This window comes from Falco punctatus (assembly GCF_963210335.1).
Source record: "Falco punctatus genome assembly, chromosome: 3".
Classification (NCBI taxonomy): Eukaryota; Metazoa; Chordata; class Aves; order Falconiformes; family Falconidae; genus Falco; species Falco punctatus.
Genome location: NC_137582.1, coordinates 64,192,037 through 64,214,147, shown reverse-complemented (window position 1 = coordinate 64,214,147; position 22,111 = coordinate 64,192,037). Strand labels below are relative to the sequence as shown.

At 36.0% G+C, this 22,111-nt stretch overlaps 1 protein-coding gene across 2 annotated transcripts in view; it reads right to left on the bottom strand.

The window, feature by feature from the left end:
* Nucleotides 1-22,111, bottom strand: part of CDH7 (cadherin 7) — an 89,859-nt gene that overhangs the window by 43,433 nt on the left and 24,315 nt on the right. For both annotated transcript variants that reach the window (XM_080379475.1, XM_080379474.1), the window contains exon 3: nucleotides 5,745-6,039. In XM_080379475.1, coding sequence (XP_080235601.1) covers nucleotides 5,745-6,039 — 295 coding nt within the window. The remainder of the gene's footprint in view (nucleotides 1-5,744; nucleotides 6,040-22,111) is intronic.

Genomic DNA, 22,111 nt, shown 5'->3' with positions numbered 1-22,111 from the left:
TTTTCTGTTCACCAGTAACTAAGAGCTTTTATTCAGTATGTCAAACTGATTTTACAGATTACTCTGTAATGTAATTTCATACAGGGACCTATTTTAAACTTGCCAGTTTCTCCAGCTTTTGAGTACAAGGGTACCATAATGACTATTTGACATCCTGTGTTCTTTGTGAAAGCCAGGCTTACCACATTTACAAAGTCCCTAAGCCCTGCCAATGAAGCTTACACTGTCTGCAAATATTGGCAAAAGTGCTTATACAGCTCACACACAGTTACATCTTTGCTCCTTGCTCTTGCCGTTTTCAAGGACTCCGTACCAATACAAGATCAAAGAAACTACGGGCTCTACAACCTCAACACAGACATTCTGGAAATCCTGCAAACTTAGAAGTGCTTGTGTGCTGTAAAAAACTGTTGATGTAGCAAACAAACCAGTGAGATTATCTAAATCTAATTGGTTGTCTCCTAAAACACATAGATCCTCTAGAGTTTGTTGGGTTATTTTCCTTAGGTAGAAATTCTAAATTCTAACACCAAATCTTTCTGCACTCATCCCACTTGAGCATAATCAGCAACGATGATACTTTTGTCGTCTCTTTGTGCTAATTAATTTCTCTCAACCCTGATTGGGGTAAGATGTTTTAAAACCACTGCTATTGTCATTCTTTACCAGTTGCACAGAAAAAAATTTGAGTTTACAGAAGTCCAATGATGAGAGAGATTTCTGCATAATATATTTTTTTAAAAAAAAGAATATGCAAGCTAACATAAGGTGTGTTAACTGTGTGAAAAGTCCTATGTGTAGGAAATAGTTCCAAGGAAAAATAATGCATGGAAAGATCAGTGTGTGACAATTCCCAGAGATTTTCCTAGAGTAAGCAAATTTCTCTTGAAGAACAGAAATTCCTTTAGAAGACGTTCATTGCAACACAGAGCTGTCCTAAATTTTCTTGCAATGGACTGATGTCCAATTTATATGCTTATTTTCCTTTAAAAAAAAAGACAAGTAACCAGTATAGCTCTGTGGATACTCAGGGGCAGTCAAGAAACTCATAGGTTGAGGAAGAATGGGTAGTTGTATTGTAGTTCCAAGTACATCATCCTACAAGAGGAGACTGTGTCGCTGCACTGAAATTAAGTCTTCCTTTTATTCCTGAACACTTTGCCCTACCTAATGACACAAGTGGTCACCTGTCACATGTGTCCATGCAGGTAACTTAAGACAGTCAATAAGCGGCACCACACCTTCAGTCCATCCAACAAAATGAGTGTCCCAGTAAATCTTGTTTATGGCAGTATTGTTCAGAGCCCTAGACTGCAGATGTAAACAGAACATTGACCCTATCCCAAACTTTCATTAGTGACTTGTTATAACTTGTAGCTTCACAACTACAACTTTAAAAATTACGGTTTGTGTGCCTGAAACGGGTAAAAAATAAATAGGGGCTATTTGCTAAAAAAGTGTCTTTCTCTCTCAGATATGGATTCCTCTACAATTATTTTACTCTAAAATCATGTCTTTGTAACAAAGCTTGAATATCAGTTCATTAAAAATAATTCAGCATGTAGCAACTTCATAAACTTTTTCAGCAATTGCAGCAATTACTGAGGGAAAATGCCCGCTGCTTATGAAAGGGTGTTACACATTTTTCTTTATTGCTACTGCCTAACAAGACACTGAATTTTGTATGGCTGACATAGATTTTTGGGTTTTTTTCCAGAATGTTTAAGCTGCCATTTTTAACCTAACCTTTAATATATATTGGTAAATATTACAGAATCACAGTAATCTGAGAACTTGACCTATTTAAGTTCTGATATTAGGGCAAAAGCAAGGGAGTATTTTTTGCAGAGAGGACCTTGAATTTAAAGCATTCTTTGTACTTTATTTTAACCAAGTCAAGATTCAGGAATGTTTCTGACATGTTGGAGAGATCAACCTTTTCTGTGACAGGGTCATATAAATGTAAACTGGTTGCTGAAGTTTATTTTGAGTTGGAGATCCTTCAGAGGGGTCTTTTTTAAATCTCTGAGTTAATTGTTCTAGAAACTTCTGCACAGACCCTTTTAAAAAGCTTGCCAGTAACGTGTGGTATTTTACTGAAGATTTTAAACAAACTTGTATAAGAAATGCTTATGTGACTTCTGTTCCTAAATTGCTGATCATTTAAGGGAAAACTGGTTTCTAAAACTAGATGAACAAATGCTTATTATTGAAACTGGACAAGTCCTTATCAATTCAATTGTAGCCACATTTAAAAATAAAAATAGACCTCTAATGGCAGCCAGTTATTAAAGGCATTGACTGATACCAATTAACGATGTGTAATATGTGTAATACACAAAATTCCATGATGGCATTACTTTTCTATGTGATATTAACTGCTATTAGAAATATTAAACACCTTTACTATTAAGTTATCCCTAATACCTGCTTGATCCTTACATGCAACAGCCCAGTCTGGTTCTGCTCCATACCATCTGGTGTTTCTGTGCTTCTGCCACCATCCCTCACCCAGAGCTGATGCAGCAATGCTGTCTTTCCCCTCCAGAAATGTGAAGAGGGAGAGGCAGTTTCTGCCCTCTACACCTCCTCCCTCTCCTCCTACAGCCTCATCAACTTAGGGACAAAGCCTGACCGGTCCCAGCCCAGCAGCAAGGCCCAATAAAGTGAAGAAGAAGGGGCTTGTGACTGGAGAGAGACACTGTCCCTTCATTCAGGCTCTCAAAATCTCCTATCCAATTGTACCAAAGATTTGAGTGTGATATAAAGCTTTTGGGTTTGGTTTTGTTGGTTTGTTGTTTATTTGGGTTTTTTTTTTGTTTGTTTTTTTTTGTTGTTGTTTTTGTTTTTTTTTTTTGCGGGGGGGGGGGGGTGTCCCTTTGATATAAAAATCAAATATTTCTGTCTATATCAATCAGAAATAACAAATGTGGCAAGAAATATATTTGTTGTGCTGGTAGCAGCAAAGCTGTTGATATGTCTGGAGAGTAAAGATTAAGCAAAACCAAAACTATGTTGGGTATTAGGATTTTTATCCCCAGTTCCCTCAGCTATAAGCCAAACAGATCAGTATCTCACATAAGCTATTTTTTTGCTCAGCATTACAGGAACAGTCTTTTGATATTCTTTTAATTATAATTTGCAATCTGTTTGTTTGAAATAAAACACTTCTAGATTTTTTAAGTAAAAGATGTACTTTTTTTTTTTAAAATAAAAGCCCTATGATTTTCAGATTAGCCATATCTTTGAAGTTCTTGCTATGAATAGATTACAAGCCATCAAGATATTTACCCTATCCAGGATAATCAATATAATTGGGCCTGACCCAAATATAATTTGAACCTGACCCGAAGTCATTTCAAATAACAGAAAATATTGACTTCAATTAGCCTTAGATAATGCCCTAAAATATTTGTCAAATAAAATACAGAATAATTATACTTGAATAACCACCCTTTAGGTTAAAGGTTATAGTTCTCCTAGCTTTGTAGTTAATTTAAGTTTATAATCCTGTGATCTCTTTCATTTTGTTTAATATCCAATTAAAAATCCTTGTCACGGATATAATTTTAAGCAAAATAGGAGAGAGATACTTTGTTTCTCCTTAATATTTCATGAATGCTCTACGTGATTAGTTAAAAATTGTGCTATATGAATAAACTATGAAAGGATGTGACCATGTAAGACAAGTGCCACACAGGCATTACATGGTAATCCTTAAATCATTAAAAATGCAGTATTCAGTAGTTCTGTGATAGTAACCATGAAGATATTTAAAATGCAAAGTTTCAGGAGGCTCATGAAGATGAAACTGCCCTTAGTAGATCCAAACCCCAGAGAGTGCACAAGTCTCAGTTAATAGTTTTACATAACATTCCAGCTAAGTTGAATGTATATTTGGTGCTGTGTGGTCCGTAAGGGAAAGAATATCCTTCAGTCATTTATGTGTTAAAGATTCAACATGCAAAAGAAGCTCATATAAAATGAGCCTTATGTTCTCCACTGCAGACTGTGCACTCCCCACAGCTTGATTTCCAATATATTTTTGGAAGAAATGGAGCATGGGTGAGGGGTAGAGCCATGGGTTTGTGTATGTATGTACATCTACCTAGGTCTGTAGTTGTTGCCCATATGTCAATATGCCAGTAAAGGACAAGACAGAAGTAATTGTCTTTCCCTAAGAAAGGGAAATGTGGAAATACTGCTCTTCAGGGCACAAGACAAAAGTGCAATAATCTAATAATTGCTACATGCTACAGTTCACTTAAATAATTTAATTCTAAACTAAAACAACAATTAAATATATATATATACTTTTTGCAGAACATATCTTTGAAGTGTTGAATATTTAGGTTTCATAGTCTGAGATTATTTGGTTATCTCCGTTTTTCAAAAGCACAGCAGTAAAAAGTTCTCAGCACTGCATAACAACTTCACCTCTTCCCCGATACACCTCAAAAGCTGTGGTGCCCATCTTTCTTTCCAAGGCTACTATTGCCTTTTCAGCCATCCACATAATGTTCAAGTGACAATGAATAAGTGCTAAGTATCAAATGAGAAATAGTGTCTATTGTCACTGCTTAGTAAAATAAATAAATAGAAAACTCATTAGCAATGTTTTACTTATCTACTCTTGGCTTCTTAGCTGAGTTTCAAATATAAAAGCAATGTTGACTAATGATTGCTGCAGGGTATTTAGGTAGGGAAGATTCTTTTTCTCTCTCTAGCTCTAATTTAGAGGTATTGTTTAACATCCAAAACCACAAGAGATGGTATTAAGAAAACTATAACAAATGCTATATAGGCAGTCTTGCTATAAGAGTATCAAATTTTATTATGACTTAAAATCAATCAAGCAAAGAAAATTCTAATTTCATTCACCATATAACTCTCTTAACCTGAAGTGAGACTTCCCATACACAAATTTCCATTGAAGTAGATTAGCTTTACTTTTTTTAGCTTCATGCTTGCATTTATAATTTCAAGTTAAAGCAAAATTTACCAAAAAGTCTCTGGGGCAAAGTCCTATCTGGTTTGGATCAGTCAGCTTTGAAAAGAACAGTGGCACCTGACCGCAGATGAGCATTTGGTCTGTTTAAAATGAAGAGAGAGTGGATTTGATGTTGAAATTCTTCCCTAACTCAAACTTAGGAAAAATAGCATTTCTTGTTTTCCAACAGAGGGTCTGAAGGCTCTAAAAGCCATTCTCTGATTCCACGGGAATTTTGAAACTCTCTCAAGTTGTACCCCAGTACCTGCTGCTTGTATATATTTCCCAGAGAGCTGGATTTCAGTATTAGAAAAGATACACAGTAAACTGTTACTAATATAAGCAACACTTACCCCAAAAAGTATGCTCTGCACTTGCAGGAATGTGAAGAGTATTTTAAGAACAGACTTTATCTGAACAAAATGATAAATTATCACCTCTGAGTGCCGTAGCATAGGTATGAAACTTACTATTGTTAATGAGAATTATAAAACAAAAGTCCCTGGGCACTGGAATGAGAAATACACCATAAAATGCTTATCTGAATCCCTGCATAGCTCTTTGAGTTTCACATTTTTTGAAAGGGTAAATACTTAATCTAGCATGCTATTTCCAGTTAAATCTTGAAATATCTGTTGCAGGTGCCTCATAGATAATTAAATAGCTTAGTGTGATACAGTAAAAAATAATGAAATTTTTAAAAAGGCAATAGGAACAAATTTCCCGCAACACCAACAGTGTATTTTGCACTTACCCACAGGAGACATCTCAGGAACTCCAGCAGTGTAAGGACCATCCAGAAATTTTGGCTCATTGTCATTGATGTCCTGAATCTTAATGACGAACTCAGATTCTGGTTCCACAGGTTTATTAGTCAGCCTATCTAACGCTTGTGCTCGGAGTGTGTAGTAGGCCTGCTCTTCTCGATCCAGCCTCTTTGTAGCATGAATATCCCCCGTGTTCTCATCAATAATGAAAATGGAACTTGCCCCTTCGCCTGACAAGATGTATTTGATGGAACCATCTCCTTTATCAACATCAGAGTGAAGCTGGTGAAAAATTGATGAGAAAATGAGAGTCAGTGGCATGGAGATATGTAAAAATAATTCTTATGTTGAGCAGTAGTACATGAAATTTTATTGTTCTTGAAAAGATAAGCTAAATGTTTATCATGCAAGGCATGTGAGGGACCATTAGAATGCGTCAGCTTGCTCTTTCAAGCAAGGTAATTTCATTCTTTCCTGCAAACAATCTAATTTTCAAATGCATTTGATATTGTCTTCTTATACCAGAGTTTTCCATAGGCACACATACACATATGCACACATATGATTACAACTGTGACTTTATTCTTAGCTGAATTTAAGTACATTGTTGGTTTCAGTTTATTATCCTACTGAAGGGTGAGACTTCAAATAAATGTCTCTATAAACTCAATGTCAGTGTGTGTTTGCTCCTGTGCATGTATGGGAAATGACACTGATTTCCTCAGTCTTTACTGTGTAAAGCAGTAAAACATAGCAAATTAATTAAAATGGATTGGTTGATAGATCACTCACTAAAATCTGATGGACCAGTAACTTCACTTCCATATCTTGCTTTGCATTATCTAACTTCAGAAAAATGTGGAATCAGAAAGACCAAGAAGTGTCCTGGCACCAGCTGAACTACACTGCACCTGAAGTCTAGTGTAGTTTCCCTGGGACTACTTGTAGCAGACACAGAACAGATGTAACTTAGTAGGTCAAAATGCATGACAGATGTACAGAAAAAAAAAACTTTCTTCCTCATCATGCAAGCTATTTTAAGTTACAGAGCAAGATTCCACAGGTTCTGTAGCTCTTTTACGTCTACTGATTCTCACCTTCTTGTAATAGAACACCAACTCAAACAATTCTCCTATACTTTTCAAACTTGCATGAACAATGTAATTGATCTGAATATCATGTTAAGGTAAATCACACAATATATATTTAATATGGTACAAGTAAAAAGAACATCAGTAAAAGTTGAAGTACTTGCTTGCTTGTTAAAAAGTAGATTAATACTTGTAAATAGCTGAGGACATTGTTAAAGATGTTTGGATTCTTTACGTCTCTTATCTATTTTGTACCTGTCCCAACTCCATGTCATGTTGAGTTTGGAGGTAACTCTGTTGTCATCATCATCATAATTTCCTCCAACAATTTTTTTATCTCAGCTGGGAGTATCGCTAAGATAGTAATCACTGCCAGAATACATGCAGAAAATTGCTATCTCAGGCATAACTTAGCACAGCTGCAAAGCCTTTTCCTATTTCAGCAGGGAAGTATTCATGATCAGTTTTGAATTTTTCAGCTGGATAAAAAGCTGCTTATTTCTTACACATTATTTCACTTACACTGTCTGGATAGCTCATACTTATGCAATTACAGTGCACTCCCTCTCTCTTTTAAGACAGAAATGGAGTCTGAGCTTTGGACTGGGTCAAAAAACAGAAGTGTCTAAGTCAGACATTATTTCAAAATGTGACTTATCCTCATTCTTGTGCTACTTAACTCCTGAGATACCTAAATGAGCCCAGGATTTCTTTGGTGGAGTTCCCTGAACATTTAAAGTCCTACTTCTCAGCAGACTCAGGAATAGTCAATGTAGACACTGTAAGCAGATCAAGGTAAAACATGTCTCACATGCAGGCTCTTTCAGGATTTGCAGCACTACGTATTCCTTAGCCCAAATGGCTGTTGGCTTATTCCATAAACTGTATCTGTGTTCATCTCACAAATCTGGCAGTTTGGGCTCTTGCTGCTTTTTCAAGAGAAGTAGCCATGTCCCCTAAAAAAAAACAATGGCCTGTGCAAGTAAGAATTTGTCTGGTTTGTGTTTGATTTTGGTTTACCTTCCCCCCCCCCCCCCCCCCCCCCCCCTTTCTTTTAATAAGATCTACTTCAGGATGCACAGGTCTCCCATGTGTTACAGAGACATTGTGTGGGTCCCCCTACACAGCCAGAATTCCACAGTCTAGACTGAAAGGCAGAGTATGACATCACCCAAGAACTGAAATTATGGGATACCAAGTTTCAATGCCTTTGTCTTCTTGGTGATTCAGCTTTCTGAATCTTTCTAGCAGTGTTTTGAAAGAAAAGAGACCTTCAGAGGAGAGGCCAGAAGTGTAAATCCTCAAAGATGCACTGAGTAAGGGTTTCACATCCCAGAGAAAGAAGAAATGATGTAGCTTCAGCATTTCCCATTTGTTCACTCAGTGGCTCACAGATTAACATTGTTTTTTAAGGACTCCCCCCCTGAGGTCCATAAATCAACTCATGGATTACACTACAGTGTCTGGTGCCCTGGAGTGAAACGCTGAACAGAAGCCACTTTTTGGAATGATGCCTTAGTACAAAACTGCTACTTCATGGTTTATTAAAGTGATTAGCAATGACCTTTGTTACTCCAAGGATGAGGCTCTGGGACAGCAAACTTCTTTATATCTTTTCTTAAAACTTTGTTCTACTAAGCCTTTAAAATACAATGCTGGCCCATGCTCAAGTTAGTAAAGCACCATTCCCTACCTACTGAAATCCAGGAAGGCAATAGAGCTCAAGATTGGCACTAGAGCACAATCAATTCTTTGTAAAGCACTCTAAAGAATTTTCTTCACCATTTTTATGTGTAGTTTAGTGTCCATCTGAGATAACTTAAAAGTACAGTACAAGAGAACAAAGCAAAAATAAACTAGGCTGACAGGATCCAGGTGTCTGTTTGCTGCAGTTTTAAGATCACCTTTATTCTAGTTCCAGCACCTTTATTCCAGAGGCAGTTGCATGCCTCTACATTAAAGTCATTAATGTAGAGGCATCAGTGATTTGCAACTAAGAACAACATTCTTGAATGCAGCAGTCCCGCACCATATTTAACGCTCTACTACTACCAAATGTGACTTCAAACCACCTGCCTTCCAGCTATTTATTTTAACAACCAAAGAAGTAAGAACTAATATTTTCCTTGTAGCGTTGACTTTAGAAAATACCTTGCATGTTCTTGCTGTTGTTGTTTTTGTTTATTTGGTTTGGGGTGTCCCACCTCCCCACCCCCCCACCCCCTTTTTTTTTTTCTTAGGAAGTAGTACATTTAAGAATGAGACCTGGGATTTTTATTTGTTCTTGTGGTTAATTTAGTAACAATTATATAGAATTATATTAGTCCTCAGAACACTTGTACTTTACAGGAAGGCTCCAGAAAGCATCTATGGCAGTGCCATAATACTAGCTTGTCTATCACTTCTCACACATTCTACAGAGGTGACATTCATACCGTTCCTACCACACTCATGGAGGTGACACAACTGCAGCTCAGTCTGTAGCTGCACATGGGGACTGGGACTTCAGAAGTAGGGGGGATCAAGACAAAGTCAGTTTCAAAATTCTTGTTTCAAGAGACACAGAGGATTCAAGGATTCACTGGGAAAATCTCACCTGATCCCATTCTGGAACATCCCAGAAAAAAATTCTTTCGGAAGTAGTTTGCAATGAATATTGTAAGCAAAATTCTACCCATAAATTTTCAAAGAGAAGAATGCTATAGGTAAAGACGGTTGCATACTACCAGTTAATTTCACCCATTGCTTCCTCCACACAATATCCATGATGGGCATTCTCCAGTTTGCCTTGGCTTTCATGTAACCTTATATCAAATCTGAGATTCATGATCCAATTACTATATGCTGATCCTATTGCTTCTTTGTTAAGAAATAAATACATTTAACCCTAAGATTTTAAGAGCATTGTGTTGGGTGTCCCCTGCATACATCTGGTACAAGGAAGAGTACATGAGAACAGAAAAGGGAAGCAGCAAGCTTCTTCAGAGAGATGATGTATTTTTAATATGAAAATAGCTTTTGGTGTTCTAGGAAAGTTAGCAGAGAGTGAACAAATCTAATGAGAAAAGCCATACAAGCCTTGTGGAGGCAGAGAAGGTCAGTGTGTAGAACTGCACTTGGTTGTTGATGTTGTGTTTTGTTTTTTTTTAAGATCATTAACTGAGTAACCTCTACAGTCTGAACTCAACCTGAAAAGGAAGCATTCATATCTTCTTAGGCCCAACTCCTAAAACTGCTCTTAGTTTTAGAAAATGCTTGTTTGGATATCATAGAATCATAGAATGGTTTGGGTTGGAAGGGTCCTTAAAGCTCATCTAGTTCCAAGCCCCCTGCCATGGGCAGGGACACCTTCCACTACAGCAGGTTGCTCAAAGCCCCATCCAGCCTGGCCTTGAGCACTTCCAGGGATGGGGCATCTACAACTTCTCTGGGCAACCTGGCCCAGTGTCTCACCATCATCACAGTAAAGAAGGAAGCAGTCAGCTTAGTAGTAAAGACACTATTACCCTAACTCCTTTAATTTTGTCCTCACATTTTTTAGCTTTGCAGCAATGCAGCTTAGTATAGGGTTCCACCTAATGCATTTATGTTTACGCAGACCCTTAGAATCATGAACCTAAATAAAACATTTCCTTCAAGATCCCTAATACTCAATAGCTTCTGGATTTTTTTCTGTTAGTAGGTATAGATCTGTACGACCAAAGTTGATGTAATTTTGCATCACTTGCCATTAAAGTATGCTAATTAAGTATTTTCAGTATGGAAGGACATTTATTTTTATCAGTAAGCAGAGATACTGCACTGCATTAAAAGCAATCTATGTGGCCACCACTGATCTGTATGAACTTTGAAAGAGAGGTGTGCCATTTCTGAGTTTCAATTCAGGCTTCCTTAAAGCAGGTGCAGTGCTTATATGCCTCTCTTCATTTTTCTTTCCCCAGAGATCCATCTTTGCAGTTGTTCCTCCTAGTGGCAGTATGACTAATGTTTCATTGTAGAGTTTACAGATTGTGGGTGAGGATGAAAAACACAGGGAGAACCTGGGGAGCTGCCAGGTTTTCAGCATCAGCTGGATCACAGAGGTAATGGTGAGAAAGAGAAAGACAGACCAAACACGAGATGCTTCAGTACAACTTAGCCCCATAGCTCCCTGAGACCATAAGAAACGTGCACTCATTTGCAGAACAACTGAAAAGTTTTCTCAAGGAGGAGTTACCTTGCCTGCACCTTTTCCTTTCTCACTATGAAAGTAACTAGAAAGGGAGGATAGGAATGAAAACTGCCTCCTCGTGACTGTGCAGGCATCCATAGATCTTGGTGATACAGAACTGACACAACGGCAGCTTTATTGCTGCCTTCTCACTAAAAGCAAGGAGGGACTAGGAAGCAGAAAAAGACAAAAGGAAGAAAGTGCACCAAGCCACAAGCAATCTTTGTGCTTTATAACAATTTACTATCACAAAACACCTGAGAATTGATTGTGGGAGGAAGACACTCTTGTCTTCATATGCAGCGTGCCCTCCCTGTTTTCAGGGAAGACTTCAAAAGGAAGCTTTCTGGGTGTATACAGATTAAACATGTAATTTCCACAAGATGGAAGAAAGTAGGTGATTTGTAACAAAAACTTAATTTGTCTATTTCTATTAAACCTTATTCATCGCAACAGCCAGGTTCTCAAAACTTCTGTTCTTAGATTCAGTATTTACTGTGGTTTTGAAACCACTTTTCCCTCAGATATCATGTGATTGTTTTGAATAAAATATTAGGATGAAATACTAGACATTTGGGTTGGGTTTTTTCTTCTTTTTTTTTAAAGTTTAACACTATATTTGTTATCTTGCAGGGTAACTAAGGGTTCAATATTGCTGATTTGGAACAATTTCAATTCAAATAGTAACTAAAATTCAGCATAGACAATGGAGTTAACATTTCAGTAAAATCCAATGTGCGCACATACCACATTTCTCCAGTGTTTAAGGGCCTCACAAACACATTAGTTACTAACACAATTGCTGTTTTCAGAGGGAGCTATGAAACTCTCAGTCTTGTAAACTGCAACCATATTTTAATAACAACAGCTTCAGACATCTGCTTTAATTTCCTTTTCAGTCTCATTACAGAAGTCCTGTGGGACAGAGACAGATTCCTCAACATTTTATTGATGTCAGCAAAGGCTTGTGATTTATATGATTGACTTCACACCCAGACACGAGTGAAAGTATTATTCAGCAGGTAATGATTTTCTTGTAAAAGCCTTTTTTCCAAGAAATGTTGAGAAAGTGATAAAGGAGGTCCTGGAGGGGGTTTGTTTGCTTTTGGTTTTATTAATTTATGTAAAACTATAGTACAAGCCAGGGCTCAGAAGGAAAGTTGCTGGTCTATGTTTAGTGCTTTCAGCATAATGGACAATACAGAGAAGAGATCAAGTCAATATAAATGGCTATACCCAAAACCTTAATATTTTTAATTAGAGTTTGAAAAGAAGGAATATGCTTGTAATGCTGCCAGAGTTTTCTTGTCTCAGCAGTAAGTTTAGTAGAGTAGGGGCACAGAGAACTGTGCCACAGTGGTGCAGTTTGCCACTTTGACATACTAGCAATCTCATGCACTGTTTTATTGCCTGCAGACTTTCTCCTTGTCAGGCAAGTGCAGAGGCAGTCATGTGGGAATACAACAAGGTCCGTGCTGCAGACCACAGTATAACCACATTCTATTTATCTAACACAAGCAGCTGGTGAAAGGCTTGCTCAAAACCCAGTCAGCCTAGACAAAACTTCCATTCTGTATTGATCTAAAATGCCCAAAATTGTTTCTGGAGTGCTCAGAGTTGACCAAAGACCCAAGAGCTGGTGAGACAACCAAGGTCCAAGTCATTTCTGAGATCTCTTCACATCCAGCAATGTCCATATAAGCTGCCTGAACTCAGACTGTCTCCAAATCCTCTTTTGTCTTACTAAGGGTAATACTAGAGTCCTACAAATGACCACAAGCCAATATATCTACCCACGATCACCACAAAGGCAATGAGATAATGAGAGGCTACCTATCATATTGGCGTATTTCATACTCAGGGTAAACCCCGGGCATGTCTTTTTGGGAGTACCAGCTGTACCATCCTACAGCTTGTCCTTAATAACCCTCCTGTAGGCAAATCATATGTCATTTTGTGTATTTTGACCTCTGAGATCTTCATAGTCAACAGTTTATATAAAGCCTGTGAGAACAAAGTTTCATCTACAATCAAGGTATTCATGCAGGTGCATGATTAAAAAACATAAGAAAAGAGAAAAAAATTATAAGGATAAAAAGGAAAAAGTAAGGATAAAGAAGGAAGAGAGGAAAGTGAGGATTTTTTTAAAAAAATGTAATCAAAAAAATAAAAACAAAAACAGAGTGGATGAGAACATGGACAGGTCTGAAGGAGCAGGAGAGAACTGGAATAGAGATTAGACTGATGAAAGACCTCAAATGAATGTGACAAAGCAGAGGAGATGGGGCTAGAGGAAGACAAAAGGAGACAGGCAAAAGGAAGAATGACAAGTGGAAATGGGATAAAACAGTAAGGAAAAATAAAAAGTACGAATGAAAGAAAATGCTGAGTTGTAAGTGGAGCTGACCTTCAGTGACTGATCAGTGTTAGGCTAGAGTACTATTTGAGAGTAAAGCTGTATAACTTTACCAACATCTTCTTCTCCTGCTCTTTTTAATGCAACAGGGATTAAAAAGGCTAGTAACCTGAATCTGCTTAGGTGTCATTTAACTAAGGTGTGTACTACTACTCCACGCCCAGAAAAAAAAAAAAAAAAAACAAAAACAAAAAAAAAACCAAAAAAGCTTACTTACTCTGGAGGGGGAGAGAAAAAAAGAATAAAAGAAAAGAGGGTACAATTTAAATTGTTGTTGATTCTAAAGTCCTGGAACCAGAGGAACAAACATAAGAAACATAAAGGATGGACAGGAAGAGTAACATAAATGTCAGCTTGTTTTGAATGAACTAGGTATCATTCTTAAAAAAAAAATAAAAAAATAAAAAAAATCCTTATTTTCACTATTAATGTAGCTTCTGAACTTTTTTTGCTGTTACAGAACATATGTTTCTGTGCATAAGAAATAAAATAATAAATTTTATTCATTTACTCAGACTTATTCTCTGCCATGATCAAACTTGGAATAAGCAGTTAGGCTTTACTATTAATTTCTTTCCCCTTACTGTCTCCCCAATAAAAGGTTCATAATGTTGGTGTAAGAGTTTAGTAAAAAATATATAGCCCTTATACTCTTAGGTGACTGATCTATGCTCCAGCAGGATAACCTTATCACCTCAGCCACATGAAGTGAAGAGAATATTTAATTTTGTCAACCATTTGAAAAAGAGGGGTTAAACGTGAAAGAGAACAGTGAAACTTCTTTAGTTCCCTGATGGTTATTATTCAAACAAAATTCAAAATAGAATTACCAAAATTCTAAATCTTACACTTCATAACATTCCAGTTAGTATCTAAGTAAACCCTCAAGGCTTCTAAGTGGAAAACAAAGTTCAGATGAAAGGTTCCTCTAGGATAGAGATACTGTCATCTAAAGGCTAGTGAGTTGAATAATTAATAGGAAATACTGAAAACTGGATGTGATAAGAGCAACCATGTCACATTTTTATGACATTTTTTCTCTTAATAATACCCAGTTCTGTCTATAGTGTTCTTTTCCTCTCTCTGTACACTTACATAATTTAGCTCTTTATATAGACAGTGATACAGTGATTTTATATACATATACAATCTATGTACACATTTAAGTGTATATATATATATACACATACACATGCACACGTATGCACACATACGCACATTTACTTATACTGTCCTCTTCTTTTCTGATCTCTGCAAATGCTGTATTCACAAATCTGCTCCTCTCCCACCCCCTCATTTTAATAAGAACACGAAATGCCCTGTGGCGACAGAGAATTGTGCAGCCAGCCCATTAAGATTAGTGCAGCTACAGGAGGAACTCAGAAGCAGCTGCTGCTGTAGATGGAGCTGAGTGGGCATATGTAGCTGGCTGAGTATTCTTGAGGAGTTTTAATGGGCCATCATCATGACATGTCACTCTCCAAAATGACTATTTGTCATTCACAGTCTTTAAAAGACAGTTTGGCAGCTTTGGGAAGTAAAAGCCATCTGTATACTGTGCATCATCACGTACTAATTGCATAATATTTATTGGGGGGGGGGGGGGGGGGGGGCAGCAATACTGTATTGTAGCACCACCAAGAGCCTGCAAGCAACATAACATGTTCAGAATAGGTGCGGAAAAGAGACCTGCTTTCCCCTCGCACACACACTTCAAGCTTTTCAGAAATTATCCTGCTAGAATCTGGAATGGGGAAACAGACCACAGAATTTGTAAACAATATGCGCATTGGAATCCTTACAGACCTGTTCAATATTTAGCTTTGTTGTTTTGGGGTGTTTTATTTACCAAACCACTCTCAGTCCATCAGTATTTATTCCTTGGAGTACTCATTCTGAGTATTTCAGTAACAGAACTGCATCACTGACAAACCAAGCCACACAGTAGTGCATTTGCTATCTGAATTACCATATAAAAAAACACTTCTTTTTACCCAAATAGATTTAGGTTTTGATTCAAGAAACCAATGACTCAAACCTCATCTGTACAAACACCTAACGGAATTAAATCATGTGAAAATACCACTGCGGTGAAATTCTATTTAAAAAATCCTGAATGTTTATTCTTACCAGCTGTACTTGGGTCTCTGTATTTCTTATTCTCCAAGAAAAGTGACTAAGTTGTCTTCTGTACATACCAATAATATTTTCACATGATTCAAAATGCACCATACTACTTGCTGCTATATGCTAAACCAATGTATTTACTGGTCCAGTGATTTGATTTATTTTGTTGCCAAGAATCACTGAAGCTATAAGACAAAATTCTCTTAAAGTCACTACTCTCTATTTCAGCAGTGTAATACAATTGTGTAAGAATGCTTTCTCCCTGCAATCTCCATATATAGCTTCTATGAAAGTGATCAAGCTTAAAAAATCTAACATGGTGAATAAATACCAATGACCCTAGTATATCTCATAGAAGAATATCTCTAGGCTAGCAGATGTCCATAGGCTTGAAAAGTTTGTGCATGTGTAGCAGCTAACAGAAACAAAGCCTTCAAGAAATTTCACTCATTCTTCTTCTGAAATTACTTCCCCACTACACATGAAACAATTGCTTGCACAATTATAATACATACAGTAAAGGACTGTTTCTTGAACGTACAGTTCTCTTGAATGAAATACATATATGTATATATGCATAAATACATATATATTTGTAGTGAAATTAATAACTCATGTTCTTATAACACTATACATTGTGAAAATATGTTAATCCTTTCATTGATTATTCATTATTTTTAAGTCTTATTAATGTATTTTTATGACCAAAGAATGCATGAATAAACTTTGCCTTATGGCACAGGAAAGAGGGAAAGAGGGAAGATGAAACAAGAAAAGCAGCAGCAGAATTTATACACCTGCAATAATGCAAAATGAATGATTTTGCTTTTTCCCGGTTCTTGAAAATAAAAATAAGAAAAAAAAAAACAAACACAAATATGCTGATTGGAAAGTTGTTTCTGCCATATTGCTTTTTCTATGTAGCCATGATATTCAGGCCTAGGATTTCAACCATGGAAAATGAGAGTATATTAGAGGGTGTATTTTTTCATATCTAACTCTGTAATCTAAAGAATTATCTGTAATAGCACTGAGAGGGAAAACTAACCCCACACAATTCTTGTTTACTACCATATCAATAACACCAAATTCACAAACAAAAATTCATTTGGTATTGAAGTCTTTTCTGAGATATGTACTTATACTGAATGTCTTTATTTTAGAGTGGAAATTATACCTCTCATATTGTCTCTTCTTTGTCAAACTACTGATCTACAGTTTAGAGTGATTATCCTGTTTCTGCTCCAGCTATCCAAAATAGCTTGCAGCATTGCTTGGTTGATAATGATTTTTGTTATAGGAACCTGCTTCCAAAGAACATTAGTACCAAGGAATAGAAACCCAGAGGGTGTAGATTTTTTTTCTGTTGTGTTTGGTTTGGTTTTATATTGTATCAATTCCTCAAATTTCATTTGCTCCTGAAAGTTTAACGACACTAAATATCCACTTATACTATTACCTTGTGTGTTAGTGTGAAGTGCTGAAACCCTGACAGACTAGAACACAGGGGTAAATTATGTAACTGTAAAGCAGTTGAATCACTGTGAATAATTGTGTTTTTAGAATCTTATAGAGTACTACAAAAACAAGAACAATCTGGTCATTTTAATGATGAAATATTAACAATAGAAAAAAATGTAATTAACTGGGTCCACAGCCACATTTCCCTGAAAGCAGTTAAGGACTTGATAAAAAATATTTATGAAACTGTTAAAATAAAGCAGAGTTAACATGTTGGTCTACCTCTCCATTTTTAATGGATAGAAATTATAATACAAAAGTCAGGGCACAAGTGTTTGTTATTGTGTTTTGCTTCTTAAAAAATTAAATCCCTATTGTCTTTCTTTATAAAGTTTTATATGTTTGGATAAATGTAACACTTTGTGCTGACTGTCCTGAAAGATTTATAGCCAACTTGAAATTGACAGTTCTTTGTATGATCATATTGGTTATATATTATAAAATGTTTTATACAACCCAGAGAATCTCTAACGTAAAAAATTACTATAAAAATTTTAAATGAGTAATTTATTTTATATGAAAAGGGTGGCAATGAAAATCCATAGGAAAGTCTTAGAGGTTCATTGCTAGTGTGACAATATAACATGAAAAACGAATACATGACCAAATAAAAGTGCAGTATTAAATATCTTCCTACAGACACTTGCTTTGTGTCTTAAAATGAGTTCACTTAAAAAGAGCAGAAGAATCCCTTGGTTAACTTATTATCTTAAAACACAAGTTATTGTTGTCAGTGTGTTTATATTTAATTTAGAAACTCTATTTCAGTCTGGCTTGATTACACCCCTTAACATTTCTGTAGTTCTTTCTATTCACTACTGTGACTGATTACTAACACCACAGTTCAGCAAAGGTAAAACACTGAATGATAAATAAGTTAGTTTTTTTTTCATTAGGCTATAAGACAATTCTTTCTTTTTTCCCCCTACTTTTATGTATTTCATTGAAGATGGTTTCTCACATTGATTTTTAACCAAAAGTGTTTCTAAAATACATATCCATCCACCTGTACACACTGGCTAGTTAATTAACAACCCATTACTCAAAATTTACTCCAAAGAGTAAGGCAAAGTAACACTGTGCTACTTCAAATTACATCTCTGATTTAGAATTCTCTAAGTTAAGAAATCATTCTTATCCATGTACAGCACGTCAGGACTTACTTAACGCTCATGAGAGTTGGTACTAAGCATATGCCTAAGCGCCTTTCTGAAATAGAGCCTTAATCCCCATGCAAAGGAAGGGTGCTTTAATGAAGGGCAATGTCCATCACATAGACTAATTGTAAGAAGCAGAAGCAGAAGCTTAAGTGATTCCATTACATAAATTCTCACTGTAGCTTTTCAGCATTCAGAACAAGCTGAAGTATGCACAGAAAATACGTACATTTGAAAGACTATTCTTAAACTGTTCAGAACACATAAAATGATTAAATGATTTTTTGTGAATAAATACTTTAAAAGGTTTGATTTTTTTTTTTTTTTTTTTTTTTTTTTTGGTAACCATTCCAATGTACATGTCTGCCAGGGCTTTCAGATATAACCAGACTGGCCTCCAGATAGTAATTCATATTTTGATAGGCATTTTTACCATAGGATTAAGGACTGGGAAAGAAATGTTTTTAATGCCTATGTTTTGTGCTGGTTTTCAGAAAACATTTGAAGGCGAGGATAATACATTAGTATTTCAAAACCATAACAAATTGCCTTAACATGAACAATACTAGTTTAATTGTAAAGCCTTCCAGCTTAGAAGGATTTTAACAGCTGTATGTAAAGGACAGTGCACTCCTGGTGTTTTTTTCTACATTGGTGAGCATGATGAGTGTTTAATAAAGACAATGTCATCAAATTTTAATGCAGTCATTACACCTTGTTTCCTTAAATCATATTCTGACAGAGAAGATATTTATGGATTAAAACTGAAATTCACTTATATTTTTTCAAAAAAATCCATAGATATGAGTTTTACTATGTACAATACTGATACCAACCCAGAATTTTTTTGGTCTGTTTTTTTCATCTTTTCACCAGAACACATTCTTGCTGTGTTTCTTACTCACTGTCATTAAATGCTGACAATGCAATCAATTTATGCACCCTTGATAAACAAATGATGAGAAAATATTGAAATAGCAGGTGTTACTTTACATTGGTCATGTATACTTGCTGAATCTACATTAAAATTCAAATTGTGCAGACCTGTTTCTAATTCTGACAGCCATCTGGATTCTACTGAAAATGTTAAAAGTCTTCCTTCAGAAACTCTTTTCTTAAGGTTCCCATACCTCATATATATTGAGAACTTTCAATTTACACAAAGACCTCTCTGATTATCTGGAACTATGTGTCCTTTTGGCACCCTAAAGATGTTGCACAGGGTGAACAGTTCAAATTCTTAAGATGGCCCCTGATGAAATTAGAGTACTCTTATTTAATGATTGTTTTCACATTGTTCTCCTTCAGAGTGAGCTCTGATTCAATAAAAAATAGAACAGACATTGACTTCCTTATGAGAACACTCCCTGCTTCTGAAGCGTTGTGGTCAACAGGAAGGTACAGGAGTTATTAGTATTATGTATTCCATTAACTGCAAACACAATCAGCCATTCAGAATTTACTGTCATCTACCTCAAATGTTTCAACTCAGATGACTGTTACTAATTTGTCTGTCATGCTTCTTGTGTATCCCATCAAACGTCTCCTAAAGGGAACTTTTGTTATAGTATCTGATTATTTTATTATAGTATCTGATCGGTTTTATAACTGCATCCAAAACCAATGAATTACTCTTGGAGATTAGAGTTTAAATCACTGTAATACTTGCCCCCAGCACTCAAGACTGATCTTTGCTAAGTTTCACTTGACACAGCATGTAAACTTCTCTACCAGATTGTCTGAGCACTCTCAAAGCTTAATTGATCCAATTTGCATGTCTCTTCCTGGCAGAATTGTGCATCATTTCTATCCTCTTGGACTAAGTGATCACAATCTAATCACTTTGTATACAAAGCAGATGGAAAGTTTCCAGCTCCTTTGCTATCCAGTTGCATGCATCCATATTAAAGCAATTCTAATTCAACAAGCAATCTGATCTTTCTGTATTTTTATAGGATTACTGTCTCATTGATAGGCCTTCTGTCACCAGTTGTAATGTTCAGAACTTTATACTCAAGGCATTTTCACTTTTGTCTCACACCTTCTGTGTGGTCCATTAAAATTATCACTTAATTTAACAAACTGTGATAAATATCCCCCCTTAGGGAAGTTCTATATGACTTGGTGTAAATCAGCACAGCTCTGTGCACTGAAAGGAGAGAGCAATTTCCATTCACTGAGGATCTGCTCCTATACTTTTAAAGAAAAACAAATAATGAATTATATTCCCATTCATAAAGTTCTGACCCTTGTACGTAATAGGTACTGGCAAAAAAATGTTATCTCTTTTAAAAGGAAAATGTTAAATTCATTAAATATTTTTCCAAAGAGTAACTGTTTCTGCACACAAAGTAGAAATCTCTTATTTATGTTACTTTTCTGTACTTTTCCCCTTCAAAAATGTGCAAAATTTCATTTAAATACAATGACAGTTCAGGAAAAAGTTACATTGCTTATGAACAGGTGAAATCTAGCTTGTGAAAATAACACAAATAAAAGTCACAAGCAGATAAGTCAAACTAATGAAGATCAAGGATATATGAATTTCAAATACTAAGGTCAAACTTTCTGAAGTGACAGAAAATTTTACTTAATAATCTCATTTGTAGTTCACAGCTGGAATTTTTATCCCCCACCTGTCTCTAGTTTATATACATCTTCAAAGGCTATTGTGTTTCTTCAACCACATTCTATTCCTCACATTCTTAACTAGTGAAACTTTTGTCATCCTAATGATCCCACAGATCCCCTGTTCTTCTGGGAGTTTGTGGTTGTCTAGTATTGGCTTATTTTTATCCTACTTACATCCTTTTTATTGCTTCTTCCTCTTCTGTTTTCCCCATTAATCTTTATTTGTATTTGCTCAATAAAATTTACAGGAAAGCAAAAAGATTGTCTGGGGTGGTGGTTAATGTGTCTGTTTTCAGTGACAAATACATGAGTAATTCTAAAGTATGCTGTTCACAGTAGTCAAACACTGGTGGTCAGTGCTCATGACAGCACAAGGTAAGGAATACCCTTCAGTCTGCTCTGCAGCTAGTTTTAAAACAGGTGAAAGACTGGAAGGCAAAAACAATGGCTATATAAGAGAGTAAAGGAATCAGAATACCCTATTAAATCCTGCAATTTTTATCAAAGAGAAAGCATGCCCATTCACTAATAGAGCCATGTTGTTGAGTCCATACATACACAAAAACAGTGCTACAAGCGGAAGGATAGTGGTTGTTCAATGGCAAATCTAATGAATTCAATATTAACTGGCAAACAACAAACTGAATTAACCAAGTAAACCAATTTGATCGTAAAAAAAGACATTAAGACAGTAAACAGGCTTTCTCTTAATGTGCTGCATGCTGAAAAGTGGTAGTATAAAAACCAGCAATGGTGTTCTGTGACTTGCATTTCAAAGAGCCTCAGTGGACAAGTCATAACGTAAACTGTTCATATTGCAATCTTGACTAAGTCTTGTAAAGACAAGCTTTTTCTTTCCAGGAGATGATTTATGTCTCCAGTTACGTAAGTAAGTAAAACCCCTGCTATTTTCAGATTCTGTTCTCTTTGTAAAAATGTATGGTCCCATAGCTCACAACTGGGTTGTGCAGGTGTAAGTCAGTGGAACATAGCAAACACATCTGTGGATGACACTCAAGAAATAATAGAACGCAGTTTGCTGTCTCAGCTGTGTTGGCTCAGCAGGACTAATAGCAGTAATAAGTAGAAAAAAAAAAATATCACCAGAACATGCAGGTGTGACTCACATGTAGAATTCATCTACTGAGTAATGAAGTAAAATTTTCTACAGTCACTTTTAAGAACAAATTTTCTGCTACTC